The 26,015-nt window shown below is 41.4% G+C and overlaps 1 protein-coding gene across 1 annotated transcript; it reads right to left on the reverse strand.

Moving 5' to 3' along the window:
- Nucleotides 1-3,511: 3,511 nt before the first annotated feature.
- On the reverse strand, nt 3,512-25,837 carry LOC106585126 (vacuolar protein sorting-associated protein 37B-like). Its single transcript, XM_014170984.3, has 4 exons — nt 25,604-25,837; nt 16,978-17,149; nt 6,998-7,080; nt 3,512-6,667 (listed from the first exon to the last, which is right to left on the reverse strand). Exons 1-4 carry the CDS (start codon nt 25,706-25,708, stop codon nt 6,197-6,199), a joined length of 831 nt encoding a protein of 276 aa, XP_014026459.1. The 5' UTR covers nt 25,709-25,837; the 3' UTR covers nt 3,512-6,196.
- Nucleotides 25,838-26,015: the final 178 nt, after the last annotated feature.

A 26,015-nucleotide genomic window follows, 5' to 3' on the forward strand; every position in this document is an offset into this window, starting at 1 on the left:
CTGAGGTCCAGTTAACCTATCCTCTGCAGCAGAGGTAACTCTGGGTCTTCCCTTCCTGTGGCGGTACTCACGAGAGCCAGTTTCAGCATAGCGCTTGATGGTCTTTGCGACTGCGCTTCAAGAAACTTTCAAAGTTCTTGAAATTTTCCACATTGACTGACCTTCATGTCTTAAAGTAATGATGGACTGTCGTTTCTTTTTGCTTATTTGAGCTGTTCTTGCCATAATATGGACTTGGTCTTTAACCAAATAGGGCTATTGTCTGTATACCAACCCTACCTTGTCACAACACAACTGATTGGCTCGAATGCATTAAGAAGGAAAGAAATTCCACAAATGAACTTAAACAAGGCACCCCTGTAAATTGAAATTCATTCCAGGCGACTACCTCATGAAGCTGGTTGAGAGAATTCCAAGAGTGTGCAAAGTATCAAAGGCAAAGGGTGGCTACTGTGAAGAATCTCAAATATAAAATAAATTTTTATTTGTTTATAACTTTTTGGATTGCTACATGATTCCACATTCTACATGTGTTATTTCAGAGTTTTGATATCTTCACTATTATTCTACAATGTAGAAAATAGTAAAATAAAGAAAAACCCTTGAATGAGCAGGTGTTTCCAAAGTTTTAACTGGTACTGTACATGTAGGCAGTTTTATGGCTTGGGGATGGAAGCTGTTAGGAAGCCTTTTAGACCTAGACTTGGCCGCTCCAGTACTACTTGCCATGCGGTAGCAGAGAGAATAGTCTATGACTAGGGTGGCTGGAGTGTTTGGCAATGTTTAGACCTTCCTCTGAAACCACTTGGTATAGAGGGCCTGGATGGCAGGAAGCTTGGCCCCAGTGATGTACTGGGCCGTATGCACTACCCTCTATAGCACCTTGCGGATGGAGGCAGAGCAGTTGCCATACCAGACGGTGATGCAACCAGTTAGGATGCTCTTGGTGGTGCAGCTGTCAAAGTTTTTGCGGATATTTGAGGGCACTATGGTGTTGAATGCTGAGCTGTAGTCAATTAATACCATTCTCATGTAGGTATTCCTTTTGTCCAGGTGGGGATCTGTTGGGGCGGTATGCAAATTGGAGTGGGTCTAGGGTTTCTGGGATGATGGTGCCTTTCAAAGCACTTCATGGCTACAGATGTGAGTGCTACGGGTCAGTAGTCATTTAGGCAGGTTACCTTGGTGTTCTTGGGCACAGGGACTATGGTGGTCTGTTTGAAACATGTAGGTATTACAGACTCCGTCAGGAAAAGGTTGAAAATGTTAGTGAAGACACTTGCCAGTTGGTCAGTGCATGCTCGGAGTACACGTCCTGGTAATCCGTCTGGCCCTGCGGCCTTGTGAATGTTGACCTGTATTAAGGTGTTACTCACATTGGCTACGGAGAGTGTGATCACACAGTCGTCCGGAACAGCTGGTGCTCTCATGCATGCTTCAGTGTTGCTTGCCTCTAAGTGCGCATAGAAGTCACTTAGCTCGTCTGGTCGTCTCGTGCCGCTGGGCAGCTTGCGGCTGGGCATCCCTTTGTAGTCCGTAATAGTTTGCAAGCCCTGCCAGATCTGACAAGCATCGGAGCCGGTGTAGTAGGATTCAATCTTAGTCCTGTATTGATGCTTTGCCTGTTTGATTGTTCGTCGGAGGGCATAGTGGGATTTCTTATAAGCGCCTGGGTTAGAGTCCCGCTCCTTGAAAGTGGCAGCTCTACCCTTTAGCTCAGTGCGGATGTTGCCTGTAATCCATGGCTTTTGGTTGGAGTATGTGCACGTGCAGGTCACTTGGGGTGCATTCAAAATCCACGACGTGTTGACTGTATCAGAAAGAGATAAGGAGTGGGGATACCTAGTCAGTTGTACAACTGAATGCATTCAACTGAATTGTGTCTTCCGCATTTAACCCAATCCCTCTGAATCAGAGAGGTGCGCTGGGCTGCCTTAATCAACATCACGTCATCGGCGCCCGGGGAGCAGGTGTTGTTGGGGGTTATACCGCATTCAAACCAACTGGGAACTTGGAAATCTCTGACTTCTGATTTCAGCGCGTTCAAAACAACTCGGAACTCGGGGGGAAAAACTAGCTCAGACTGGGAAAAATCTATTTTAACGGTCATCCAACTCGGGAACTTGGGCCTTTTTCTAGAGCTCCAACTTTCTGACCTGAACATCACTGACATCATGATTTTACCTTGTATTTTTCCTGAGTTTCCAGTTGTTTTGAACGCATCATCAATGCAGCGTTCATAAGCTGGTCGGAACTAGGACTGACATTTCTGACTTGCTGATTCGTTGAACGCGGCACATGTATAACTACAACCAGTTAGCAAATCAAAAATGTGAGTTTCTTGGTTCCAACTAGCACGTGAACGTGGCATAACAGCAATTGCTTAGGGGCAGAATTACGGATTTGTACATTGTTGGCTCGGGGATGGTTAAAAACCAACCAGTCGTTGGTTTAACCTGTTTTATAAGGTCCTTAGGTTTAACAATTAATTTGTTTCTCTTAATCATACATTTGCTATATTCAATGCACACATCTACCAGGCAGCCCACCTGTCCCATCACTATCAATTTCATTTTTGGGAAGGTCAGAATATCTTCATTTCAGGAACATCAAAATATACACCTAAATATTCTCCCAGGGTGGGACATCAATCATACCAAGGGACATCATATGCAATGGTGGAAAAAGTACCCAATTGTCATATTTCAGTAAAAGTAAAGATTCATTAATAGAAAATTAAAGTAAAAGTCACCCAGTAAAATACTATGTGTAAAAATATAAATAGTAAAGTACAGACACCCAAAATATCCACTTAAGTTGTTCTTTATAAAGTATTTTTACTTAAGTACTTTACACCACTGATCATACTAACCCCTAGCCTTTGCCGCAAAAGTAGAACTAGCAATGTCAGTAAATCAACACTAGATGGCGGTCTTGTTTCAATTTACCCCGCAGAGCGTGCTTTTACCGTCAAGGCTGGCACCTGTATTGTAATTTGGATTAATTGAAAAAAAAAAAAAAACCTTCCTCAGTGAACTGCAATGTTAATTATAATAACATTTAACATAATCAAGATAAATGTGACAATGTATTTTGTTGTGAAGTTGCATTCAATGAGGGGATTCGATTAATCTGGCCCAGGTGGGCGTAGTTTGTACCGTGTGAAAAGTGATTGCATTCGTTTTGGAAGCAGGCTGCCTCCCCTTGCCGCGTTCTGTTCGACAGCGAAGTCGTCTCAAAACAAAAGTGAAACAGGTTAAGAACGTGGAGTAATGAGTAGGATTCTGTGTTTTCACATGCAAAGTGATTTATTTTGATAAACACCATCTGCTTTCCCAATTAAAACTAGTTTGAAAATTCAAAACGTACACTGAGTATACACCCCCCCCCCCAATTTGTACTTAAAATGTAGGAATATGCCTTAATATTCTAAATTAACTTGAAATGGCCAACTGACGCCAGAGATCAAGCTCTGTGATTTGGTGTGAGGCAACTCAAAAGACAACATCAATACAAAAAAACAATCTCTTTATTCACCGTCCGCCCTTAAAAATTGTTTCGTAATTCTATCAACCACCTCTACAATCTTCATAAGCCAAAATACCTACAACATTACAATGAACATGTATGAACATGAGTATTGAAAATCAATCTGTATTTTAAAGCAGCCCAAACAGCCAAATTATGCCAGTTATAAACAAACTGCTACAGCAGAAAAACTTTGAAATGAATCAAACAAATAAACACATGCACACAATGATTAATAGTGTATCATTAGTTTCATTTTGAAATGCTGGTAGGCTAAAGTATATCAAAACAATTGGTATACAATACATAACATTTCTTGCATTTGAAAAATAAATATGGCTTTTTCTTCAACCTAACTTACGGCAAACTGTTATTGCGCCGATTTGGCCAATTTCTCAGAAAGATGCATTTCTGTTTGATATTAAGATACATTTAAAAATATAGGAGCCCTGTTGTCTTGGCGAACCACCGATATGCATAAGAACATAAATGGTGGTCACCGACCTCAGGGCAGGCAAACCACAGTTCGTATTGATGGTACAAATAAGCTGTAGGAGTACCACAAGCATTAGGCACACACCCCAAGGACATATCTCTGGCACATGTTCAGAAGAAAACTGCACCGGCCCCATAGCACCAGTTAGGAGAGAAGAAGCCTGGCAGACAGACAGACTCAAGCCTTTCCTGCCCCCAGGCATGCACCACCATCACATCAGTTGCAGACAGCAAATGATAACAGCCTGGGGAAGTAGACTTTGATGATGGTGCTTTTATAGTGGCTAAGGTGATCCAGACCAGAAGAGCAGTCAAGCCGTGTAATCCTCCATATCAGTCCAGTTCAGTGTAGGCTCTCAGTGGCTCGAACAGTGCACAACTGCAGCATTTAGACCAAGGTAACCAAACACTTAAGATGTGACTTCTTTAGGATTAGTACTTGTAATAAAAATGGTGCAAGAAACATTTTAGATGGGTACTGTATTATTTTGGATTTTTCATCAATATGGATCAAACATAAAAATGTGCACACCTCAAACTACTGCCATAACATGGGTATAAACCTGACAAATGGATGCAGGAAAGTATGAAAATAGTAATTTTACACAATGGTTTCTCAATAAATGGCTTTGGAATTGACGTGTCAATGTGTAGTTCATACATTCATAATCTATGAGCAGAATTACTGTCTTACTTCAATTAGCCACAAAATCCCTAGTTTGAAAGAGAATGTTTTTCTGGAAGCTGTGCAACATTTTCCCTATATCTGGACCAGCCCCCTAGCAATTTGGAGTTCTAGCCAATGAGCTTAAGCCACTCACCATTTGAAAGACAGCTAGCAAGATGCATACACAGCAGAGCAATGACGTGGTGCACATATGTGACATAGTACGCCATTTTCGCAGACCACTTTTGGCTCATGAGCACTACTTTCAGATCTACTGGCTAAGTATATAAAAGCACCGGATAATCTCTTTAAGATAACAGTGTCTTTGTTGTTCAGTCAATGTGATAATTACCTTCAATTACAGAGGGTATTACTGTTCACACAACAGTGGATGACTGGCTTAGTTGCAGTATATACTTGATTTGATATGGACTGTATATGGTTATATCACCGAATGAACTTAAATAGACTAATCTTGTTTCAACAGCAATGACGATAATCAGCTTTATAACGTACCCAAGAGAAAACAGCATTCAATGATTAAAGGAGTGATATATGGAAGGACAAAAAAATAATTTTCCAAAACTGTTGCGCATCAAGTATGCTTATTATATTATTGACTAAAACAACACTTAAGGTAAATTGATTATATGGCAATGACTGATCCTTCGCAGGCAAGACCAAGAGGCCAAGGTTTCAGAGTGTTTGTGACATCAACCCCCACCCACCCCTACTATGTGCATGTTTGCACATGTCTGCCCTGAGCGACAGAGACCAATTCCACTGTCCTCCATATTGGATTGGACATGAGATCCACACACTTTTTTGACAACTGTCCATGCTGGAGAAGAGATGCACACGCCTCACAAATTAGTTCTTTCAAAATGTCTGTCCGACATTCATTTTGCATATGATTTACCATCGTCTTCTGGGAAGTCTCTGGTTACACAATATAAAAACAACAAATTCAAATGACACTGTAGATCAAATGAGAAACAATGAATGGCTCTAGTCCCCATTTGCTTTAGACACCACAGATGACAGATGATGAGAGGCACCTTCACTGTAACAGGCAAGAAGAGGAGGAAGAGGGAGGACTGAAGAAACACCTGAGGGGCATAAAGTGCTGAAAAAAATAGGCCTCATCTGACTGGGGTCATGGCCAGCACAGTTTTATGAGGCCAGCTAACCATAAATTGACATTAATTTCACTTTAGACTACATCTAAAGCCCTGCCGCTGAGAGATTTAACTTTTCAGATGCAAGCACTAGTCAGTCAAGTCATTTCTGGGGTGTTGTAGCAATGGAGTGCTGATTCTGGTGAGAAGAGTGCAAATTCAAACTCGATTCTGTTTTTCAGTTGAACATGCCCAGACCAGCCTTCAATCTAAGTTAGTCGACCCCCTTTGCATTACATTGTGCCATATTCAGAGGCTCACAGCCTGACAGAAGATAGTTCCAGCAAGACTGCAGTGCATGTCCACTGCATGTACTGTACCCCCTTCACTACTGAATCATGAAGCCAGACTGTGGGGCCATGCTAGGGGGAGGCCTTTGAGGAAGGACAGGGGGGCACTGAGACATGAAGTGGTGCTGGTGCTCCGGGTTGACACTGGGCAAAAGGTGGGCTGCCCTGGGGGGGATAGGGGGGTATGGGATGGCAGGATAGGACAAGACAGCAGGCTGGGGGGCTACACCTGGGGGTTGTTGGGCTGGAGGGGGAGGAGGGGCTCTCCTGGGCTGGGGCACAGGGGAGTGGTTGTTTGCCTCTGTATAGAGGGGGGCTGGCCTGGCTGAGACCTCCTGGGGATGGGAGCAAGAGACTGGCACCTGGGGCAGCCTATGGCCCTTCAGCACCATCTCCTGCAGCTTGTCAATCTTCACCCTCCTCAGGTGGGCCAGCTTCCTCTTGCTCTGGTACGAGTCTATGAAGGTATCCAGGGTGACGTCGCCGTCCAAGAAGGAGTCGGCCATGTTCTGTTTAGGAAGAAGCAGGAACAGTTTAAAACGTTAAAATAAAGCACATTCTGGATATTCCATGCAAATGCCTTTTTCCCCCTTTTTTTAACACTTGTTTATAAAAATAAATACAAATATGATGAAAAGATGTAAGGATTGGACAGTAACAGAACTATAAAAAAAAAGCTGAGAGGTGTCCACCTTACTTGTAACAGAAGGGACCATAGAGTTAGATTAATAAGCCATAGTAGTCCCCCTGGGCCAAAGTGTAAATAAAAAAAACAGGGAAGGCAGGACACTGTGTGTGAGTGTGAGTGTGTGTGAGAGAGATATTTTCATGCTGCTTACCTCAGTCTCCTCTTCAATCTTGGCTCCCTCTGCCTGCAGTAGAGCTAGCAATGTGTCCAATGAACTGTTCCCAGAGGTGTGGTCTGTGAGCAGAAGAGAAAGAAAAGTTAGCATTTTGTTTATGAACGCAACTATAATTCATCCTCTCAAACAGTCGCAAGACAGTTGAAAATGTACTGATGAAAATAATTAGCAGGCCTTAATAACATGACACTAAATCACATGATGACTGCTACAGAAGAATGAGGGAGTAGTCAACCAGTGAGAGAAAACGCGCGCGCACACACACAGCTAAATCTCCATCAGTCACTCATTGTCTACAACAACCTCCTCTGACACCCAAGCCAAGGACAGAACATCTGAGCAAAGAGACTGTCTTTCACAATGAGTGGTAAACAAAGACTGGAGCCTGCATCTGAAATGGCAGCCTACTCCCTCTACACTGAGGCCAACAACCACAACTCCTCCTCCCAGCCCGTGAGAGCCCCCCCTTTGCGTGTATGTGGGTCTTGTTCGAAAGTAGTGCACTGTATAGGGAATAGAGTGGCATCTGGGACACAGTCAGGGAGTCTCCAAGGAAGCCGCGCAAGAAGCCAGCCTGGTTCGAATTCCTGTGTGGAGTCGGTCTGCTGACAAAGTTAACTAACACCAGCTGGAGCTGCTGGGTTTACATGCAGGGCCTGACACCAAAGCAATCAGGTCACAGCACACACACTACCCTTCAAAAGTTTGGGGTCACTTAGAAATGTCCATGTTTTTGAAAGAAAAGTACATTTTTCATCCATTAAAATAACATCAAATTGATCAGAAACACAGTGTAGACATTGTTAATGTTGTAAATGACTATTGTAGCTGGAAACAGCTGATTTTTTAAAATGAAATATCTACAGAGGCCCATTATCAGCAACCATCACTCCTGTGTTCCAATGGGCATGTTGTGTTAGCTAATCCAAGTTTATAATTTTAAAAGGCTAATTGATCATTAGTAAACCCTTCTGCAATTATGTTAGCACAGCTGAAAAATGTTGTTCTGATTAAAGACGCAATAAAACTGGCCTTCGTTAGACTAGTAGAGTATCTGGAGCATCAGCATTTGTGGGTTCAATTACAGGCTCAAAATGGTCAGAAACAAAGAACTTTCTTCTGAAACTCGTCAGTCTATTCTTGTTCTGAGAAATGAAGGCTATTCCATGCGATAAATTGCCAAGAAACTGAAGATCTGGTACTACTCCCTTGAGAAACAGACGCCTCACAAGGACAGTCTGAGATATGACTTTTCTTTGCAACTCTGCCTAGAAGGCCAGCATACTTGTGTTTTGCGGATACTATTTAATGAAGCTGCCAGTTGAGGTCTTGTGAGGCGTCTGTTTCTCAAACTAGACACTAATGTACTTGTCCTCTTGCTCAGTTGTGCACCGGGGCCTCCGCTGAAAGGTCATCGCTGAAACTCCCACCCCAGGCACAACTCAGGCCCGTAATCTACACAGACCGGTGCGCCATAAACAAATCAGAGCTGCAGTAGACCTATATGCAAATAGCCATTAATGGATTATTAGAGCGAACATTGCTGTGGCGTTCATGAAAAAAAAAGTATAATAAATCAATTGAATATAGTCATCACAATAAATACATTTTAGACAGGTCTAAAGAAACATGATATGAAGAAAATGTCTATTTCAGAATAACAGACTAGCATACTATGAGTTGTCCTTATGTTAGGCCCTGATATAGCTATGAAATATGGCTGTGGGCTACATGAGTTCATTTAGCAGACAAGATTTGCTTAGAATTCCGTGGCATTACTTGTTATTATTTTATAATATGAAGAATACAATTGAACATAGCTTAATAAAATACAAAGGATATTTTCTCCAAACGATTTCAAAGGAAGTGCACACATACGTCTATTCTGTGTTGAGCGGTTAACAAAGAAACTGGTCCTCCTATATGCTTAATTTTGAGTTATTTATGCAACTTCAGTGGTGATACAAAATGCTGGGCTATATGTTTAGATTTTTAATACATTCTAAGGTTGCATGATGGGAAATCTAATGATGATTTGAAAAAAGTTGCATGAAAAGGCATGATCTCTGATTTGTCTCTCATTCACAATTTGACAAGCACTTGATAATATCCTCACCAGGACTTGAATTTCCCAGCGGTTGTGTGGCCGTAATGCCCGCAAAAAAAAATCTATGCCTTTTGCGGCCAAAGTGGCCGTTGTGCCCACTAACAGTTATAATTCCTTTCTCCCGGCTGCCGTGCTCCGAAGCGCTCTCAGATATCTCAATTCTTATTAGCAAATGCCCATCACGTGATCCGGTCCTTCTCACAGGCATTTCAGCTAAGTATGCTACAAGTGAATTAAGACACAAATGCGCACGTCCCCCTTACGGAATTGCAAGGCGCATATTGCAGATGTCCACATTTAGCCTACTTTGTCAGCCTACAAGATGAGTAGGCCTAACGAACAGTAAAAGCACTAGCCTATGTCAATCTACTATCCCCCATAGAATAGGTGAATTTTTGTACTATTGGTCAACTTGTCCTTCTGTGCAATAAATACATATTCCAAACATACTCTGGGACAGTTGTGGGATGTGATAGATCCCAAATAAATACAACCACTTGCATCAAAAAACCTTTTCAAAGCAAAGAGGCTGATGCAACAGATCAGAACGTTTGGCTTAAAAATGTTGATAGCCTAATAGTTTATTTCTTCACATTATAAGCGCAGCAATGCGCACACGGCAGTAGGCTACAAGCACAAATGTTACAAACTGCAATCAATTAGAGGTAAAACGTTCTTGAAAGTGACGGCAAATGCGATTATGCATGTAATGCTTTATTATAAAGGTGCATTTTTTGTGTGAAAATGTTCTTCCACAAACTTGAAACTCACGCGCAGCCTAGGTACGCCAGTTCGGTTTTAAACTGGTTATAAAGTGGATTAATGTGCTTAAATTTTAAGAGGTTATTTGGCCACTTTAGTTGTGATACAAACCTTATCAAAACATATAGACCCATGAGCTAGGCTACAGAGGTGTGTGACTATGATTTGAAGAAAGTACAAAATTATTATTTTAATAAGGCATGTGCTGTTTCTTGCTTTACTGCACAAGCTGGGCATCATTCACGGGTGATAATACATCCATCATTCACAAGCGATAGGCTAATAGTCACCCATCATACTATTCTTAATTTAATGTCGTCTTAACATATACTAAATAATATATATGTGTGAAATTAGTTTTGATTTAGAATTAACTATTATCATGCAACTGTCTTGGAACAGTGGCATGGGGAGAAAAAAAAACATGCTATCTATACTTAAATAGCGAATGGAGGACGCTTTTCCCGTGGTTCATTTTCATGCCAGCCAGGTAAGCTATATTCCTGTTGTAAAGCAAAGCAATGTGCTTAATATTAGGAAAGTTGATAAATAAATAAATAAATATAGTAGGCCTAGAAAGCTGATGGGATCCTCTTTTTAATAGAGGGCATCAAAACAATTTTCTCACACAATTGCATAGCCTATAGAAATGTTGCGCAACGTAAGCCCCATGGGCTCTCATTAAGTTTATTCGATTACATTTGCATTGATATCAGAGTGATTAGAGGGACAATGGAGTGTTGAGTACCAGACAGTTAGCAAGTTTGGTAGGCTAATAATGACCATCAGCAGCATCAGAGCTTTGAGAAGCATAGTTACCACATTGGTGTACACTGCGTTTGCATTTTGTTTCTCTCTGCATTTAGATACAATATATTGATACTGTAAATCTGTACATCCAATATACCGTAAATTCCAGACTATAAGCTGCAACTTTTTTCCCAGCTTTGAACCTCACGGCTTAAACAATGGTTAATATGGATTTTTCCCGCTTTCAATTTTTTTTCTCCAAAAAAACATTCTGTGACATGCTCAGTTTTTTGGCGGCATGAAGCTTTCATTAGACCAATGAAATTTCCGAAACGGGTTAAGGTCAAACTTTTTTGTTTACTGTTTAGATTAAATCGAGCGCTCTCATACTTCCCATTATTCTGATTACGGTAGTCATTTTGTCACCCTCATCATGGCAAAGACACGGAGAAATGCATATGATGCAGCTTTCAAGTTGAAGGCGATTGATCTGGCTGTTGGAAAAGGAAATAGAGCTGCTGCACGGGAGCTTGGTCTTAATGAGTCGATGATAAGACGTTGGAAACAGCAGCGTGAGGAATTGACTCAGTGCAAAAAGACAACTAAAGCTTACTGCTAATTTTTTATTTTTTGTTACAAGCCGTGTTTCATTACAGCCTATTTATTTTTGTTACAAGCCGTGTTTCGTTAAAGCCTGTGTAAAGTTAATTTGTTTCAATTTATCGGTAGGCACCTGTGGCTTATAGACATGTACGGCTTATTTATGTTCAAAATAAAAATACAAATTTTTTATTCAGGTGCGCTTAATAGTCCAGAAATTACGGTACTGTATATCAATCGTATACCCACTGTATATTTGGATATCTGTTCATTCTCTTATAGCTCTATGCTCACTCTACGTAGTTGTATATAATGTATGCAAAATTTGCTTAAACTCCACTGTCTATTCTGTCTCTACATTTACAGTTTTACATTTAAGTCATTTAGCAGACGCTCTTATCCAGAGCGACTTACAAATTGGTGCATTCACCTTATGATATCCAGTGGAACAGCCACTTTACAATAGTGCATCTAAATCTTTTGGGGGGGGGGGGGGGGGGGGGGGGGGGTTTAGAAGGATTACTTTATCCTATCCTAGGTATTCCTTAAAGAGGTGGGGTTTCAGGTGTCTCCGGAAGGTGGTGATTGACTCCGCTGTCCTGGTGTCGTGAGGGAGCTTGTTCCACCATAGGGGTGCCAGAGCAGCGAACAGTTTTGACTGGGCTGAGCGGGAACTGTGCTTCCTCAGAGGTAGGGGGGCCAGCAGGCCAGCGGTGGATGAGCGCAGTGCCCTCGTTTGGGTGTAGGGACTGATCAGAGCCTGAAGGTACGGAGGTGCCGTTCCCCTCACGGCTCCGTAGGCAAGCACCATGGTCTTGTAGCGGATGCGAGCTTCAACTGGAAGCCAGTGGAGAGAGCGGAGGAGCGGGGTGACGTGAGAGAACTCTAAATGTTGTCTATCACTAGCACCATATCTCCAAGTAAAATTCTGAGTATGTGTAAATGTACTTGGCAAATAAAGTTGATTCTGAGGTGTCAGGATGATTGAAGCTCCTCTTCTGGCACTGCAAGTGTCTCTCCACCCACTATGGCTCCAGCAAAGGCGCCAGCAAAATGACACTCACAGGAGTATCAGCACTCCTCCACACAATGGAATGATTCTCTACCTCTGAAAGACCAGCGAGGAACACACACACACACACACCTTGGACCCAGGGATCATGAGACTGCCATTTAGTAATGGATACAGGCCAGTCTCCACTGATAGTCTGAGGGAGAGTTTTTGGCCTCTCTCCCTCGCCCTTTCCCCCTCTCTATCCCTACCTCCCTCTTTCCCTCTAGCACCGTTTGGCTCTCACATGCCCAGCAGCACAATGGCTCACTGTGGACTGCTGTAATAAGGGGCAGGGGAGCAGATTCTGTCCTGTCATCCTGGCTCACACTCACTGCCAGAGTAGGAGTCTCTTCTGAAGAACCCCCTTTGGCATTGCCTTGAAGGATCGGTGGGGGAGTCACTGTATACAAAAGGAAACACACAAATCAAACAATACTGGGTTGATTGTGCTTGGAGACCATGATTATTTTTTGCTGTGGGATGCGTCCCAAATGACACACCCTATTTCCTATATATAGTTCACTACATAGGAAATAGGCTGCCATTTGGGACGCAGTAGTGCTGTTCTGCTCTGTCCTTCCCAGGCATCTGCTGCTAGGACAGCCAGCACACAGGGAAATCTACATTTGACAAAAGCCTGCTCGCATTCAACAAACGAATGGCAGGAGGCCAGGCGCTGTCTGTCGCATTTTATTTGTTTACTCCATTCCATGAAATAGCCTAACGGCCACACAAACAGAGCATGGGAATATAAAAGCATAATACCATCTTCTGTGTACAACAGGAGGCAGAGAGAGACAGAAAGTCTGTTCAACTACAAGATGGAAAATGGCAGTGTACATGCCCTGGGGAGTTCCAAATCACTGCTCCTTTGACTACAGGAGAATACAAGGTTAAACCAACTTCATCAGTGAGTGCTAAACTACACCCACTAGAACAAAGTAAGTAATGAAATGTTGGCATGCTGTTCAGAGTGGCTTCACTGGCAACCGTTGCGTCATACCAGGTCATAGGTATCAGCACTCAACTTATTACTCACTCCACACAAAGTGCTGTTAAGGTGTGCCAGTATGGGTGTATACAGTACTCTCTACCTGTCTCCTACTGCAGTATAGCTGGGATCTAAGTCATTGCTGTATTCTGCTCAATACTGGCAGAGATCAGCGGTGGGAAGGAAAATGACAAATGCTCTAGGGCTACTATTTGGCCCCGGGCACCTTCTAATGGGGGGGAAAAATAAAATAAATAAAAAAAATCAGTTAATGGAGAAACTGGTCAGGTCTGCGTGTCAATGGAAGAACAAACAAGAGAAAAACATTGTAACTACCGCCTCAAAATATCCATGACAGTAAACAATGTTCAAAAGTGAGTTGTCAACTGATTTGCCAATCCAGATAATAGGCATGTAACCTTTTCAAACCATTAAGCCATCACAATTAATAGGGTTGGACAATATACAGATTTTCATATCGTCCTTCTCTCATCCATGATTTACGTTATTACCAGCTTATTACACAAGGGGGCACCATAACCCCCCGCAAAATATGCCAATTAGGCATCTATTACTAGAATGCTAACAAATTTAGCACAAGTAATAGCACATTTCCATGGAGGCTGATAGCATATTTAGCTAACGAGCACAAATTAAAATAAACAAGTTGCATAGACAGGCAATCCAGCTTATAAAGTTAAACTTACAGTGTGCTCAGAAATTATTCACACCCCTTGACTTTTTGCTAATTTTGTTGTCTTATGGCCTGGATTTATAATTGATGAAAAAAAATGTCACTGGCCTACATACACACAATACCCCATAATGTCAAAGTGGAATTAACTAATACAAAATTCCACTATGAAAATGTCTTGAGTCAAAAAGTATTCAACCCCTTTGTTATGGCAAAGCTAAATAAGTTCGGGAGTAAAAACTTGCTTAACAAGTCACATAATAAGTTGCATGGACTCACTCTGTGCAATAACGTTTAGCATGACTTTTGAATAACTACCTCATCTCTGTACCCCACAAATACAGATATTTTTAAAAGGTCCCTCAATCGAGCAGTGAGTTTCAAACCCAGATTCAACCACAAAGACCAGGGAGATTTTCCAATGCATCACAAAACAAGGCCACCTATTGGAATGGGTAAACTATTTAAAAAAAATGTACAATAAAAAAATAAAAAAAATCTGACATTGAATATCCCTTCGAGCACGGTAAAGTTATTAATTTGACTTTGGATGGTGTATCAAAATCCCGTCACTACAAAGATAGTCATCCTTCCTAACTCAGTTGCCGTGGAGGAAGGAAACTGCTCAGGGATTTTACCATAAAGCCAATAGTGACTAACCTTTTCACATGTACCAACACACGGGTGTGATCATTCTACAGTGGTCCCTGTAGCGTACGATCAAACCGGTGTGATTAGAATGCTTATTTAGAACATCCAGTTTCGAATCATGCAACAACCAGCATTTGAGCTGGCCACACTGTTTATTCAGAAACATTTTGCACAAACACAGTCCTAAGAAAGTTTTGTCCAGAATGTGAGAAGTTTATTTTTGATGCAATGCTCAGACATTCACAGAAGTAGCTACAGCATAACACAATCATCCAAACTGGGGAAAAAAATGTAGGCTACAATTATCCTAGCGCTAACTGAGGAAAGATTGACATAACACAAGTGGTCATATTTTTATAACTCTCGGCTGACAGAAACTACAATATGAATGAGCTAATAGCAATTACTATTTATAATTAATTATATCACGGGTGAGCTCAACATTGATCGAAATGATTGAGTAAAACACATTCACATCAACTAAAGATAAGAGACAAGATGAGTTTGGTCTGTTTATAGCATGCATGTTGAAGGGGGTGTCCATCCACTTCCCTTCATTCAGAAGAATAGACTTTGTCTTTATTTCTGGACATTTTGAGCCTGTAATCGAACCCACAACATAATTGCAAGAGGGTTCTCTAATGATCAATTAGCCTTTTTAAAAATGATAAACTTGGATTAGCTCCATTGGAACACAGGAGTGATGGTTGCTGATAACGGGCCTCTGTACGCCTATATAGATATTACTTTTTTCCCTTATCTGTCGTTTCCAGCTACAATAGTCATTTACAACATGAACAATGTCTACACTGTATTTCTGATCAATTTGATGTAATTTTAATGATCAAAAATGTTTTGATTTTCACTTCAAAAACAAGGACATTTCTAAGGTGACCCCAAACTTTTGAAAGGTAGCGTATAATCGCTGCCAAAGTTGCTTCTACAAAGTATCGACTCAGGGGTGTGAATACTTACTGTATATAAATTAGATATTTCTGTATTTCATTTTCAATAAATTGCAAACATTTCAATAAACATGTTTTCAATTTGTCATTATGGAGTATTGTGTGTAGATGGGTGAGAACAAAAATTACTCATCCAAAAGGGCTTTGACTTCTCAAACACTGCAGAAAGCTAACACGTTATGATGCCCCATTACCTTATTTATTCGGTCAGTCACTTAGATAAGTAGCAAGTTAAACTTAGGGGTCGCGTTAACGAATAATTTAGTTTTCCGAGCAGGAAAAAATAAAAAATAAAACGCATAAATATCATGCTGCGTTTTGTAAACTCAGACCTAAAACGCTTCTTATTGTAATTCTTCTCAGCATCAGAAAAATTTTCAGTTGCACTTCTCTACTCGGGTGAGAATTCATAAATGGGTATTCAATCAGCAGACAACACTCTGAGTGATGTGTAGCTACAGTGGCAAGAAAAAGTATGTGAACCCTTTGGAATTATCTGGATTTCTGCATGAAATTGGTCATAAAATTAGATCTGACCTTCATTTAAGTCACAACAGACACAGTGTGCTTAAACTAACACACAAATTGGATTTTTCTTGTCTATATTGTATACATCATTTAAACATTCACAGTGTAGGTTGGAAAAAGTATGTGAACCCCTAGGCTAATGACTTCTCGAAAAGCTAATAGGAGTCAGCTAACCTGGAGTACAATCATTGAGACGAGATTGGAGATTTTGGTTAGAGCTGCCCTGCCTTATAAAAAACCCTCACAAAATTTGAGTTTGCTATTCACAAGAAGCAATGCGTGATGTGAACCATGCCTCGAACAAAAGAGATCTCAGAAGAACCAAGATTAAGAATTGTTGACTTGCAAAAATCTGGAAAGGGTTACAAAAGTAAGACAAATTGTTTATAAATGGAGAAAGCTCAGCACTCTTGCTACTCTCCCTAGGAGTAGCCATCCTGCAAAGGACTGCAAGAGCACAGCACAGCTCAATGAGGCTAAGAAGAATCCTAGAGTGTCAGCATGTTCCAGAGATTTCTGTAAGTCTTTAGCTAACAGTCTATGATACGTAAAACACTAAACAAGAATGGTGTTCATGGGAGGACACCACGGAAGAAGCCACTGCTGTCCAAATAAAACATTGCTGCACGTCTGAAGTTCGCAAAAGAGCATCTGGATGTTCCACAGCGCTACTGGCAAAATATTCTGTGGACAGATTAAACTAAAGTTGAGGTTTTGGTACTTCTCTTATGGAGTTGCGCACCCCCACCCCTAGTTAGTCTATGTCATGGAAAGAGCAGGTGTTCTTACAGTTTTCTACACTCAATGTATAATGAAATGTACTCAAATTCTGCAGACAAGTGAACATGTGTTACCTAGTTTGGACTTGTGGACCTGGTAGGCCTCAAAGCTCTCCTGTAGTGAGCCGTAGCATTTGGTGAGCTGGCTCTTCTGGTGTTCCAGGCTGGGCTGCAGTTGAAGATTCTGCTCTGCCAGGCTCCGGTTACTGGCCAGGATCATCTCCTTGATCTGCTGCACCTCCTGCATCTACAACACACATTAAGACCCACACACGAAGTGAAACTGACAGTGTTTAATAAGCAACATGAAATCTTATAGAAATCTGCTCAGATACAGTACACCCCCAGGAAGAATATGACTCCTTTCTGACAAGCGAGCACTTAGATATCTTCATGTTCACGTTTTCAAACATTCACAGAACGTTTGGTAATGACAGTGTAAGGCATTTGTAAAATTCTACAGCAATATTGTGGGAAAGTGGCCATGCGTTCGGACAATTAATAGACACTGCAGTAAATAAAACCTAATAAAAACTGTTAGTCTTGTCCAGGACCGGATCCTACACAGACCGGTGCACCATATCCAATCAGAGCTACAGTAGGCATATATGCAAATAAGCTAGTTGCCACACAGGCCTGCTATCATTCACTTTGAACTGGACTATGTGTTTACAGGCAGTGACAACTGAATGGGAATTGCCTGCCTGCCCATTTGATCAATGCCAAATACATTTGATTGACAACTAAGAGATATGCATGCTAACTGTGGATAATAGTTGTTCAAGTTCAGCATAGCTAGCTAGCAAAGTGATTCCCATTTCTTGCTAGCTAACCAAATGACACCTGAATCTCTAGCTGTAGCCACCAAAAAACGATGAGGGGGAAAAAGCTGACAACCTCCCATTAGCTAGCTAGCTAAAGCTTCGTGTTTTAATCAAGCTTGCTAAATAAAGACCTAAATGAATAGATACGTTAACCTATTGACCATGATATGATTGACTTGTGGTCACTGCCCTTGCTGTTTGATTGTATTGACATTCCCAGCCTTGGTTACATTTGACAGTTTTTGTCCAAAATATTTCATTGAAACAAACCATGCATCCTGAATGGGTGGAGGCAGCAAACAATGTACCAGGTCAGCTGTGATTTACAATCTGATAGCAATATTTTTTTGGACTTCCAAATAATGTATTAGCGAATTATATTAATCATGCATTGAACTCTATCCATCTATTCTGCCAAAAATGCCTTACTCTACATCATGGAATTTTGAGTCAAATAGAACCTATTTTTAAAACCTCGTATATAGTTGGTTTTGTAGCATAAACTGGGAATTTGATATTTGGGAATTTGACATTTGACTGATTGCCTGTGTTTCATATCTGCAAGGTAGTTAAAACACTGTCAGTTCCATTTTAAGACACATTGTATGACACATTATAAAAGACACACATGGTAAAACATGCAGATACACAAACACAATGTAAGGCAACACCAGGATGGGTAGGGATCAGATCTTATGCCTGTCCTGTCAACACTCAAAGCTAGAATCCGCTGTGTGACTTCTCACAACACGTCCACGGCATGTGGATTATGTAAAAAAAAAATAAACTCAAATTAGTCAAGTGAAGAAAATATGAATATGGAGTTTAATTTGAGCCAAGAACCTAAACAGTGGCTGATGACTAACTATTCAAGATCTTTTCCCACATGACTCAAATTCACAGTCGCATCAAACTACATTTTCTCCAAGGACAGAAATAGCAAGTGGCTTGGGCGTGAATAGAATCATGTGACCCAGCTCTGAAAAGACATAAACTAACCTACTATGTAGAACACTACTTCCAAAACGGAATATCTTGTAACAGAAAGACAGAAACCAGACAGCTGTGTGGGCTTTGGCCGCTGGGCTGTGGGTTGGAGGGTGACAGAGAGAAAACAACATTTCAGACAAGGCCAGAGGCTAAATACACTTATTACCACTGTGCTTTTCTGCTTCCGCCACGTCCTGAGCTGACCAAACAAAGCCATACAACTAACTTCCGAAGAACAGAACCACGTCTCAATTAGCCACTCCAACACCGTGCACCGAAAAAAGTAGGCCCTTAAATAGCATCCATAACGGCTGGCTTATTCTGTCCAACCAAACACATTTTGCGGGGGAAGGAAATGCTTTCAGAAAAACTCTCCACTTTCTCTGTTCACAGTGACAGTATATGAGGGAAGAATACCAGAAGGAACACCAAAATCGTCACAACAAACATCCTGTGTTCAATAAATTCATTTTTTCTTCACACCCCTCCATTTAACACAATGACGTTATTATGAAATAAGACAGCATGGCCAGGGAGGACTTAATCCTAGATCAGCACTATGAATACAGGACCACAGCTCAGAGCGCCAGAGGCCGCATCAGCAGCCAGCATCACACCCAAACAGAGGGTTTTCATTCAGCGCCTCCTCTGGAGCTCAGTCCATGAGATGATTCTATTCTAGAGCTCTGCCAAACAGGGAGCAAGATATAGAGGACTACATGTCTCAATGTCAGGCCTGGTGTAGGTCTAGCTACATATCTGCAAATCACAGATTCCCAAATAAGTGACACTGGCTCATACCTGCGGTTATGTTATTTTCCTTCCTTCCATTTCCTTTTTGAACCACAATCACTTCAAAGTGACAATACATCTCTCTACAGCGCTCTACTGAGAGGGAGGATTTGCCTACTGACTGATCATGGAAGGAATTCACAGAGGGGCTGAAAGACTGTACAAAGTCAGCTTAATCTCAAATTCACTCCACATGTGAAATGTCAAAACAAAGTTAATCAGCGGGCACATCATGTGGTGATGGAGAACTAGGTCAACCGCCACCCAGTGTTGAAATACTCCCTGTTACATTTGCTGAAAAGGAACTAGTTGCTTGATATGGTATTCTTACCTGGCTGTGTTGAGTTGAAGATTGATCAGGCCCAGCAACTGCACTAACCAAGACCAGTCTGGCAGCTATAGCTCCTGTTTGTCCCCGACTGCCATGTACATTCACGCACGCAGGCACACAATCCAAACATGCCATTAGAGAGTGCAGCAAAATGATAACGCACTGCTGTTAACTTGGGACAAGGGGTTTATATCTCCTGGCACGGCACACACATGCCAGGACTGACAGACAAATATGAACTGTCAGTATGTAGCTATGATATTAACCAAGGTTGGCCATAGAGAAGAGTTTCATGTGATTCCAGCGAGAGGCAGTGACATTGTTCTGGTTATTTGAGATGATAGGAACACACACCCATTGAACTCCATTTGCATACAAAGAGTGAGCAGGTGTGCGAGTGTGTATTCCAAATGTGAAAAAGAGTGGTTGGTTAGCTAGCATGCAGCGTAAAAGTGTCCATATATACAGGTATGCATTCAATGCATTTCCATACCGAAGCAGTACAGTGTACTTACTTACTGTACCTGCTCAGATTATATAGTGTACGTCAGGGCTAATCAACCATATTCTTACAGGGACCAGGCGTAAAAAAGGTTAATTGCAGGGGGGGGGGGCGGACATTTTCCACATGCTATTATTCTTCGGAAGAACTTTATAAAAAGCAACGCACACACCAATAAAGAACTTTCCTTAAAATTATATGTTGCTCAAAGTAATTAGGAAAGAAGCAGAGGGTGCTCAACCAACATGAGTCGAGGTGCAAACAATTTTTTTTTTCATAAATCGTTGAAAAGGACACAACTATTAAAATATTCCTAAAAGTAAATTAGGTCATTTTAACCTGAAGACTAAGCATCTCAATAAATAATACAAAGATACCATGTCAAATCAGGTAATGCTAAACTCCAGTCTGAAGGAAGTATGTTGAGAATTAATTTCTCTCAGTCATAAGGTGTGTTTCTTTGTCACACTCCCTTCTAACGAATCCATGTGAGCAGCGGGGAAAACAGAAGGCATTTGGGAAAGTATTCAGAACCCTTGACTTTTGTCACATTTTGATACGTTACACCCTTATTATAAAATTTATTAAATCGTTTTTTTCTCCCCTCAATCTACACATAATAGCCCATAATGACAAAGCAAAAACAGTTTTAGAAATTTTTGCAAATGTATCAAGAAAAAACCCGGAAATATAACATTTACATAATTACTCACACCCTTTACTCAGTACATCGTTGAAGCACCTTTAGCAGCGATTACAGTCTCAGGTCTTCTTGGGTATGACGCGACAAGCTTGGCACACATGTACAGTATTTGATCCCCTGCTGATTTTATACGTTTGCCCACTTACAAAGAAATTATCAGTCTATAATTTTAATGGTAGGTTTATATGAACAGTGAGAGACAGAATAACAACAAAAACATCCAGAAAAACACATGTCAAAAATGTTATAAAATGATTTGCATTTAAAATGAGGGAAATAAGTATTTCACCCCTCTGCATAGATTTTCTATGGGATTAAGGCCTGGAGACTGGCTAGGCCACTCCAGGACCATAATGTGCTTCTTCTTGAGCCACGCCTTTGTTGCCTTGGCCGTGTGTTTTGGGTCATTGTCATGCTGGAATACCCATCCACGACTCATTTTCAATGCCCTGGCTGAGGGAAGGATGTTCTCACCCAAGATTTGACAGTACATGGGCCCCATCCATCATCCCTTTGATGCGGTGAAGTTGTCCTGTCCACTTAGCAGAAAAACACCCCCAAAGCATAATGTTTCCACCTCCATGTTTGACGGTGGAGATGGTGTTCTTGGGGTCATAGGCAGCATTCCTCCTCCTCCAAACACGGCGAGTTGAGTTGATGCCAAAGAGCTCCATTTTGGTCTCATCTGACCACAACACTTTCCCCAGTTGTCCTCAGTCATTCAGATGTTCATTGGCAAACTTCAGACGGGCATGTATATGTGCTTTCTTCCATTTGCGAATAATCGCACCAAATGTTGTCACCTTCTCACCAAGCTGCTTGGCGATGGTCTTGTAGCCCATTCCAGCCTTGTGTAGGTCTACAATCTTGTCCCTGACATCCTTGGAGAGCTCTTTGGTCTTGGCCATGGTGGAGAGTTTGGAATCTGATTGATTGATTGCTTCTGTGGACAGGTGTCTTTTTTACAGGTAACAAGCTGAGATTAGGAGCACTCCCTTTAAGAGTGTGCTCCTAACCCACTTGGAGTTTGTCAAAAAGGCACCTAAAGAACTCTCAGACCATGAGAAACAAGATTCTCTGGTCTGATGAAACCAAGATTCACGCCGTGTTTGGAAGAGGAGGAATGCTGCCTATAACCGCAAGAACACCATCCCCACCGTCAAACATGGAGGTGGAAACATTATGCTTTGGGGGTGTTTTTCTGCTAAGGGGACAGGACGACTTCACCGCATCAAAGGGACGATGGATGGGGCCCATGTACTGTCAAATCTTGGGTGAGAAAATCCTTCCCTCAGCCAGGGCATTGAAAATGGGTCGTGGATGGGTATTCCAGCATGAAAATGACCCAAAACACACAGCCAAGGCAACAAAGGAGTGGCTCAAGAAGAAGCACATTAAGGTCCTGGAGTGGCCTAGCCAGTCTCCAGACCTTAATCCAATAGAAAATCTGTGGAGGGAGCTGAAGGTTTGAGTTGCCAAACGTCAGCCTCGAAACCTTAATGACTTGGAGAAGATCTACAAAGAGGAGTGGGACAAAATCCCTCCTGAGATGTGTGCAAACCTGGTGGCCAACTACAAGAAACGTCTGACCTCTGTGATTGCCAACAAGGATTTTGCCACCAAGTACTAAAGTCATGTTTTGCAGAGGGGTCAAATACTTATTTCCCTCATTAAAATGCAAATCAATTTATAACATTTTTTACATGCGTTTTTCTAGATATTTTTGTTGTTATTCTGTCTCTCACTGTTCAAATAAACCTACCATTAAAATTATAGACTGATCCTTTGTCAGTGGGCAAACGTACAAAATCAGCAGGGGATCAAATACTTTTTACCCCTCACTGTACTCCCATCTCCACAGAGGAAGTCTGGAGCTCTGTCAGAGTAACCATCGGGTTCTTGGTCACCTCCCTGACAAAGGCCCTTCTCTCCCAATTGCTCAGTTTGGAACTCTACAGACAATTAATTTGACCTCATGGCTTGGTTTTGGCTCTGACATGTACTGTCAACTGTGGAACCTTAAATAGACCAGTGTGTGCCTTTACAAATCACATCCAATTTCAAGGCTCATAGCAAAGAGTCTGAATTAGGGATGCACCGATATTACATTTTTGCCAATACCAAAATCGGACATTTTCCTTGCCAAAAAGAAAACCCCGCACCATTATCTTTTATTTTAGCAGCCTTTTAAGCATTCTAGTACAGTTAAATAGTTAACACACACACACACAGCGCTCTAAGGAACTGCATCTCAGTGCAAGAGGCGTCACTACAGTCCCTGGTTCAAATGCCATCTTTGTAAATAAGAATTTGTTCTTAACTGACTTACCTAGTTAAATAAAGGTTACACACACACACTGAACAAAAGGTTATTTTGTTGGCATTTACGTACATTATGTCCCCCATTTACGTATGTAGAGCATGGTGGCGGCACAGTAAAGAAGCTCATACAGAATACCACCGAATCGATTGTTCACAGCCTCGAGTACTTTTGTAAGTTTTAACCCCACGGTCTGTGTCAGCAGTTTTGTTGAGCAGGCGTTTCAATGCCATGACAGAGGGTATCACGTCTGCTGCAGAAGCAGTAGATTAGTTGCTCATGGGACTGACGTCGCTGGTCCAAATGTCAGTCGTGACGCCCATAGCAAGTAGCATAATGAATTCCATTATCTTGGCGTTAATGGATTTTGCCTCTCAAATTTCTGCTCAACTTAAACTTGTTGGAAGTGTGGCTTAGTATTTTTCGGCTTTTGTTCTGTGTAGCGATGTATTTTTCGTGGCGTCATTACGTCATCTACTTACGTTAAACACGTATGCATATCAGCTTTGACATCGGTTTTGCACGTCGCCGTTAAACTAGACATCGGGCCGATGCCAATGTTGCCATTTTTAGCTCACCGATATATCGCGCATCCCTAGTCTGAATACTTACATAAATAAGATGATTCCGTTTTTTTTATTCTTAATACATTTGCAAAAAATTCTAAAACCCTGTTTTCGCTTTGTCATTATTGGCTATTGTGTGTAGATTTATGAGGGAAAAAATAACAATCTATGGCTGGTAACCTACAGCAATCAGCTGTGATATCAAGCCCTTTGTCATTCCACTCCACTGCCACAGAGTGAGGAAAACAAAACCATTGGCAGCTAGAAAAGAAAACGAAACCATTGGCAGCTAGAATCAGATACAGGGAGGAATAAAATCTTAACTGGGACTATAAAAAGCAGTTCTCTGGTATCGAGACACATGCAAATCAATGCTAGCTGGTTTCCTTTATTAATTTACAAGGTCAGTTAAAGACCTTACAGCTTACATAGAATTCTCCTTTCCCCTACAGATGGATCTATGGAATTGTCCAGGAACAACTATGTAAATTCACCCTCACAGCTTGTTCTTGTCTCAGGTGTGCTACCAGAAGTCCTTCCCAAGGAGGAGAACTCTGAGAACTTAGTCTGTGGAATGTTTTATTTAACTAGGCAAGTCAGTTAAGAACAAATTCTTATTTACAATGACGGCCTTGGGACAGTGGGTTAACTGCCTTGTTCAGGGGCAGAACGACAGATTATTACCTTGTCTGCTCAGGAATTCGATCCACCAACCTTTCGGTTACTGGCCCAACGCTCTAACCACTAGGCTACCTGCTTCCCTAATAAGCAAGCATCAATAATATACAATGGAGAAGTTTATATTAAAGATAATCTAACAAATAAACTACCATACTGAAAGTATTGACTCGGCACAGCTGGCAGCAAAGTTCATTCAGCAGCTGACAATTTTATGATTGTTATAGCCAGTTGCGTTACCAAACTTCATTCAAGGTTCCTTATGACTAAAAAGGCAGCTGGTTATACAAGATAACGTTTTTTTTTGTTGTAAAACAGGCGCTGAGGTACATGACCTTGACATTGTGCCAATTTAAACAAAAATAAAAGTATGAACACCTGCCCTATTGGGTCTTGTAATTGAATTTTCATAAACGGAACCTCTGACCTCCTAAACTGTATGTCGTGTCATTACTGCATTACGGCATACTGTATTTTTGCTTTGTCACCAACAATAATACCCGTTGACACACCCAGAGAGGAAGTGTTCTGCAAGTAAGGTTCTTCCAAAATATATTGCTGATCAGTCTGCTGCCAAGACAAGCATGGATACTATACATTTTCTCTGCAGCAATATTGTTATGTTGCTGTCACTCGCTGACAATGTAACAGTGTTTGTTTCTTTTGTGGCAACAATGTGGCAAAGCATCTCGAGTTCCAGGAAGGTTTGCTACTTCGAGTTAGACAGCAAAATTCTAAAGGTCTTCAAAAAGTAAACATTTTTATCAAACAAACAAAAAACACCTGACATTGACGGTAGTCTACTGTAACGTTATCTGTCCACGCACTAAAAGGTTGAAAAACGATGTATTGGAAAGTATGTAACATAATTCACGACATTCACTAAATGCTTCGTTAATTACCTACCCTGCATGCTGGCAAAACAAAAGGCTTGAAAAATGTAAACATTGCGGCAGTAAACCCAACTGATTCGGGAATTTGTTACAGTAGCTTACCTCTTCCATTTCTTGAATAATTTTGTTAAGTTTGTCATCATCTTCAAGCATTTCGTTGAGCTGCGTCATCGAGTAGGAGCTAAACTTGTTCCAAAAACCAGACATTTCTGTCACATCTGTCTTAAGACCCTTTCTTCCCCTCAGATCCCCTTCGTTGAAGCAAGCACCTTCACTCTCACGCGCTCCGAAGAATAAACGACTTGGCTGAAAAAGCGAGACTGTAACCGGAAGCTGTGTGTCTCTGGCACAGGATTGGAGGTGGGGATATATGACGTCATACTGAATGTAATACAGTCGAAGAGGCCTCTGCTACGATAAAACCAACAGGCAACAACAAACAATATGTTTTCAGTAGCCTAGTTGCAGTCACGTCTTAGTTAATTCAGTACATTCATTTTTACTTGTGCAAAAT

The sequence above is a fragment of the Salmo salar genome, chromosome 24 (assembly GCF_965601325.2).
Source record: "Salmo salar chromosome 24, fSalSal1, whole genome shotgun sequence".
NCBI lineage: Eukaryota > Metazoa > Chordata > Actinopteri > Salmoniformes > Salmonidae > Salmo > Salmo salar.

What these genes read in the sequence shown, in the direction of transcription:
- LOC106585126 (XM_014170984.3), bottom strand. Translation starts at nt 25,708, where the DNA reads ATGTCTGGTTTTTGGAACAAGTTTAGCTCCTACTCGATGACGCAGCTC. An exon ending in GGTCCACAAGTCCAAACTAG is followed by an intron (nt 7,081 to 16,977) that starts GTAACACATGTT and finishes TTCTGCTCACAG; the next exon opens with ACCACACCTCTGGGAACAGT. An exon ending in AGATTGAAGAGGAGACTGAG is followed by an intron (nt 6,668 to 6,997) that starts GTAAGCAGCATG and finishes CTTCCTAAACAG; the next exon opens with AACATGGCCGACTCCTTCTT.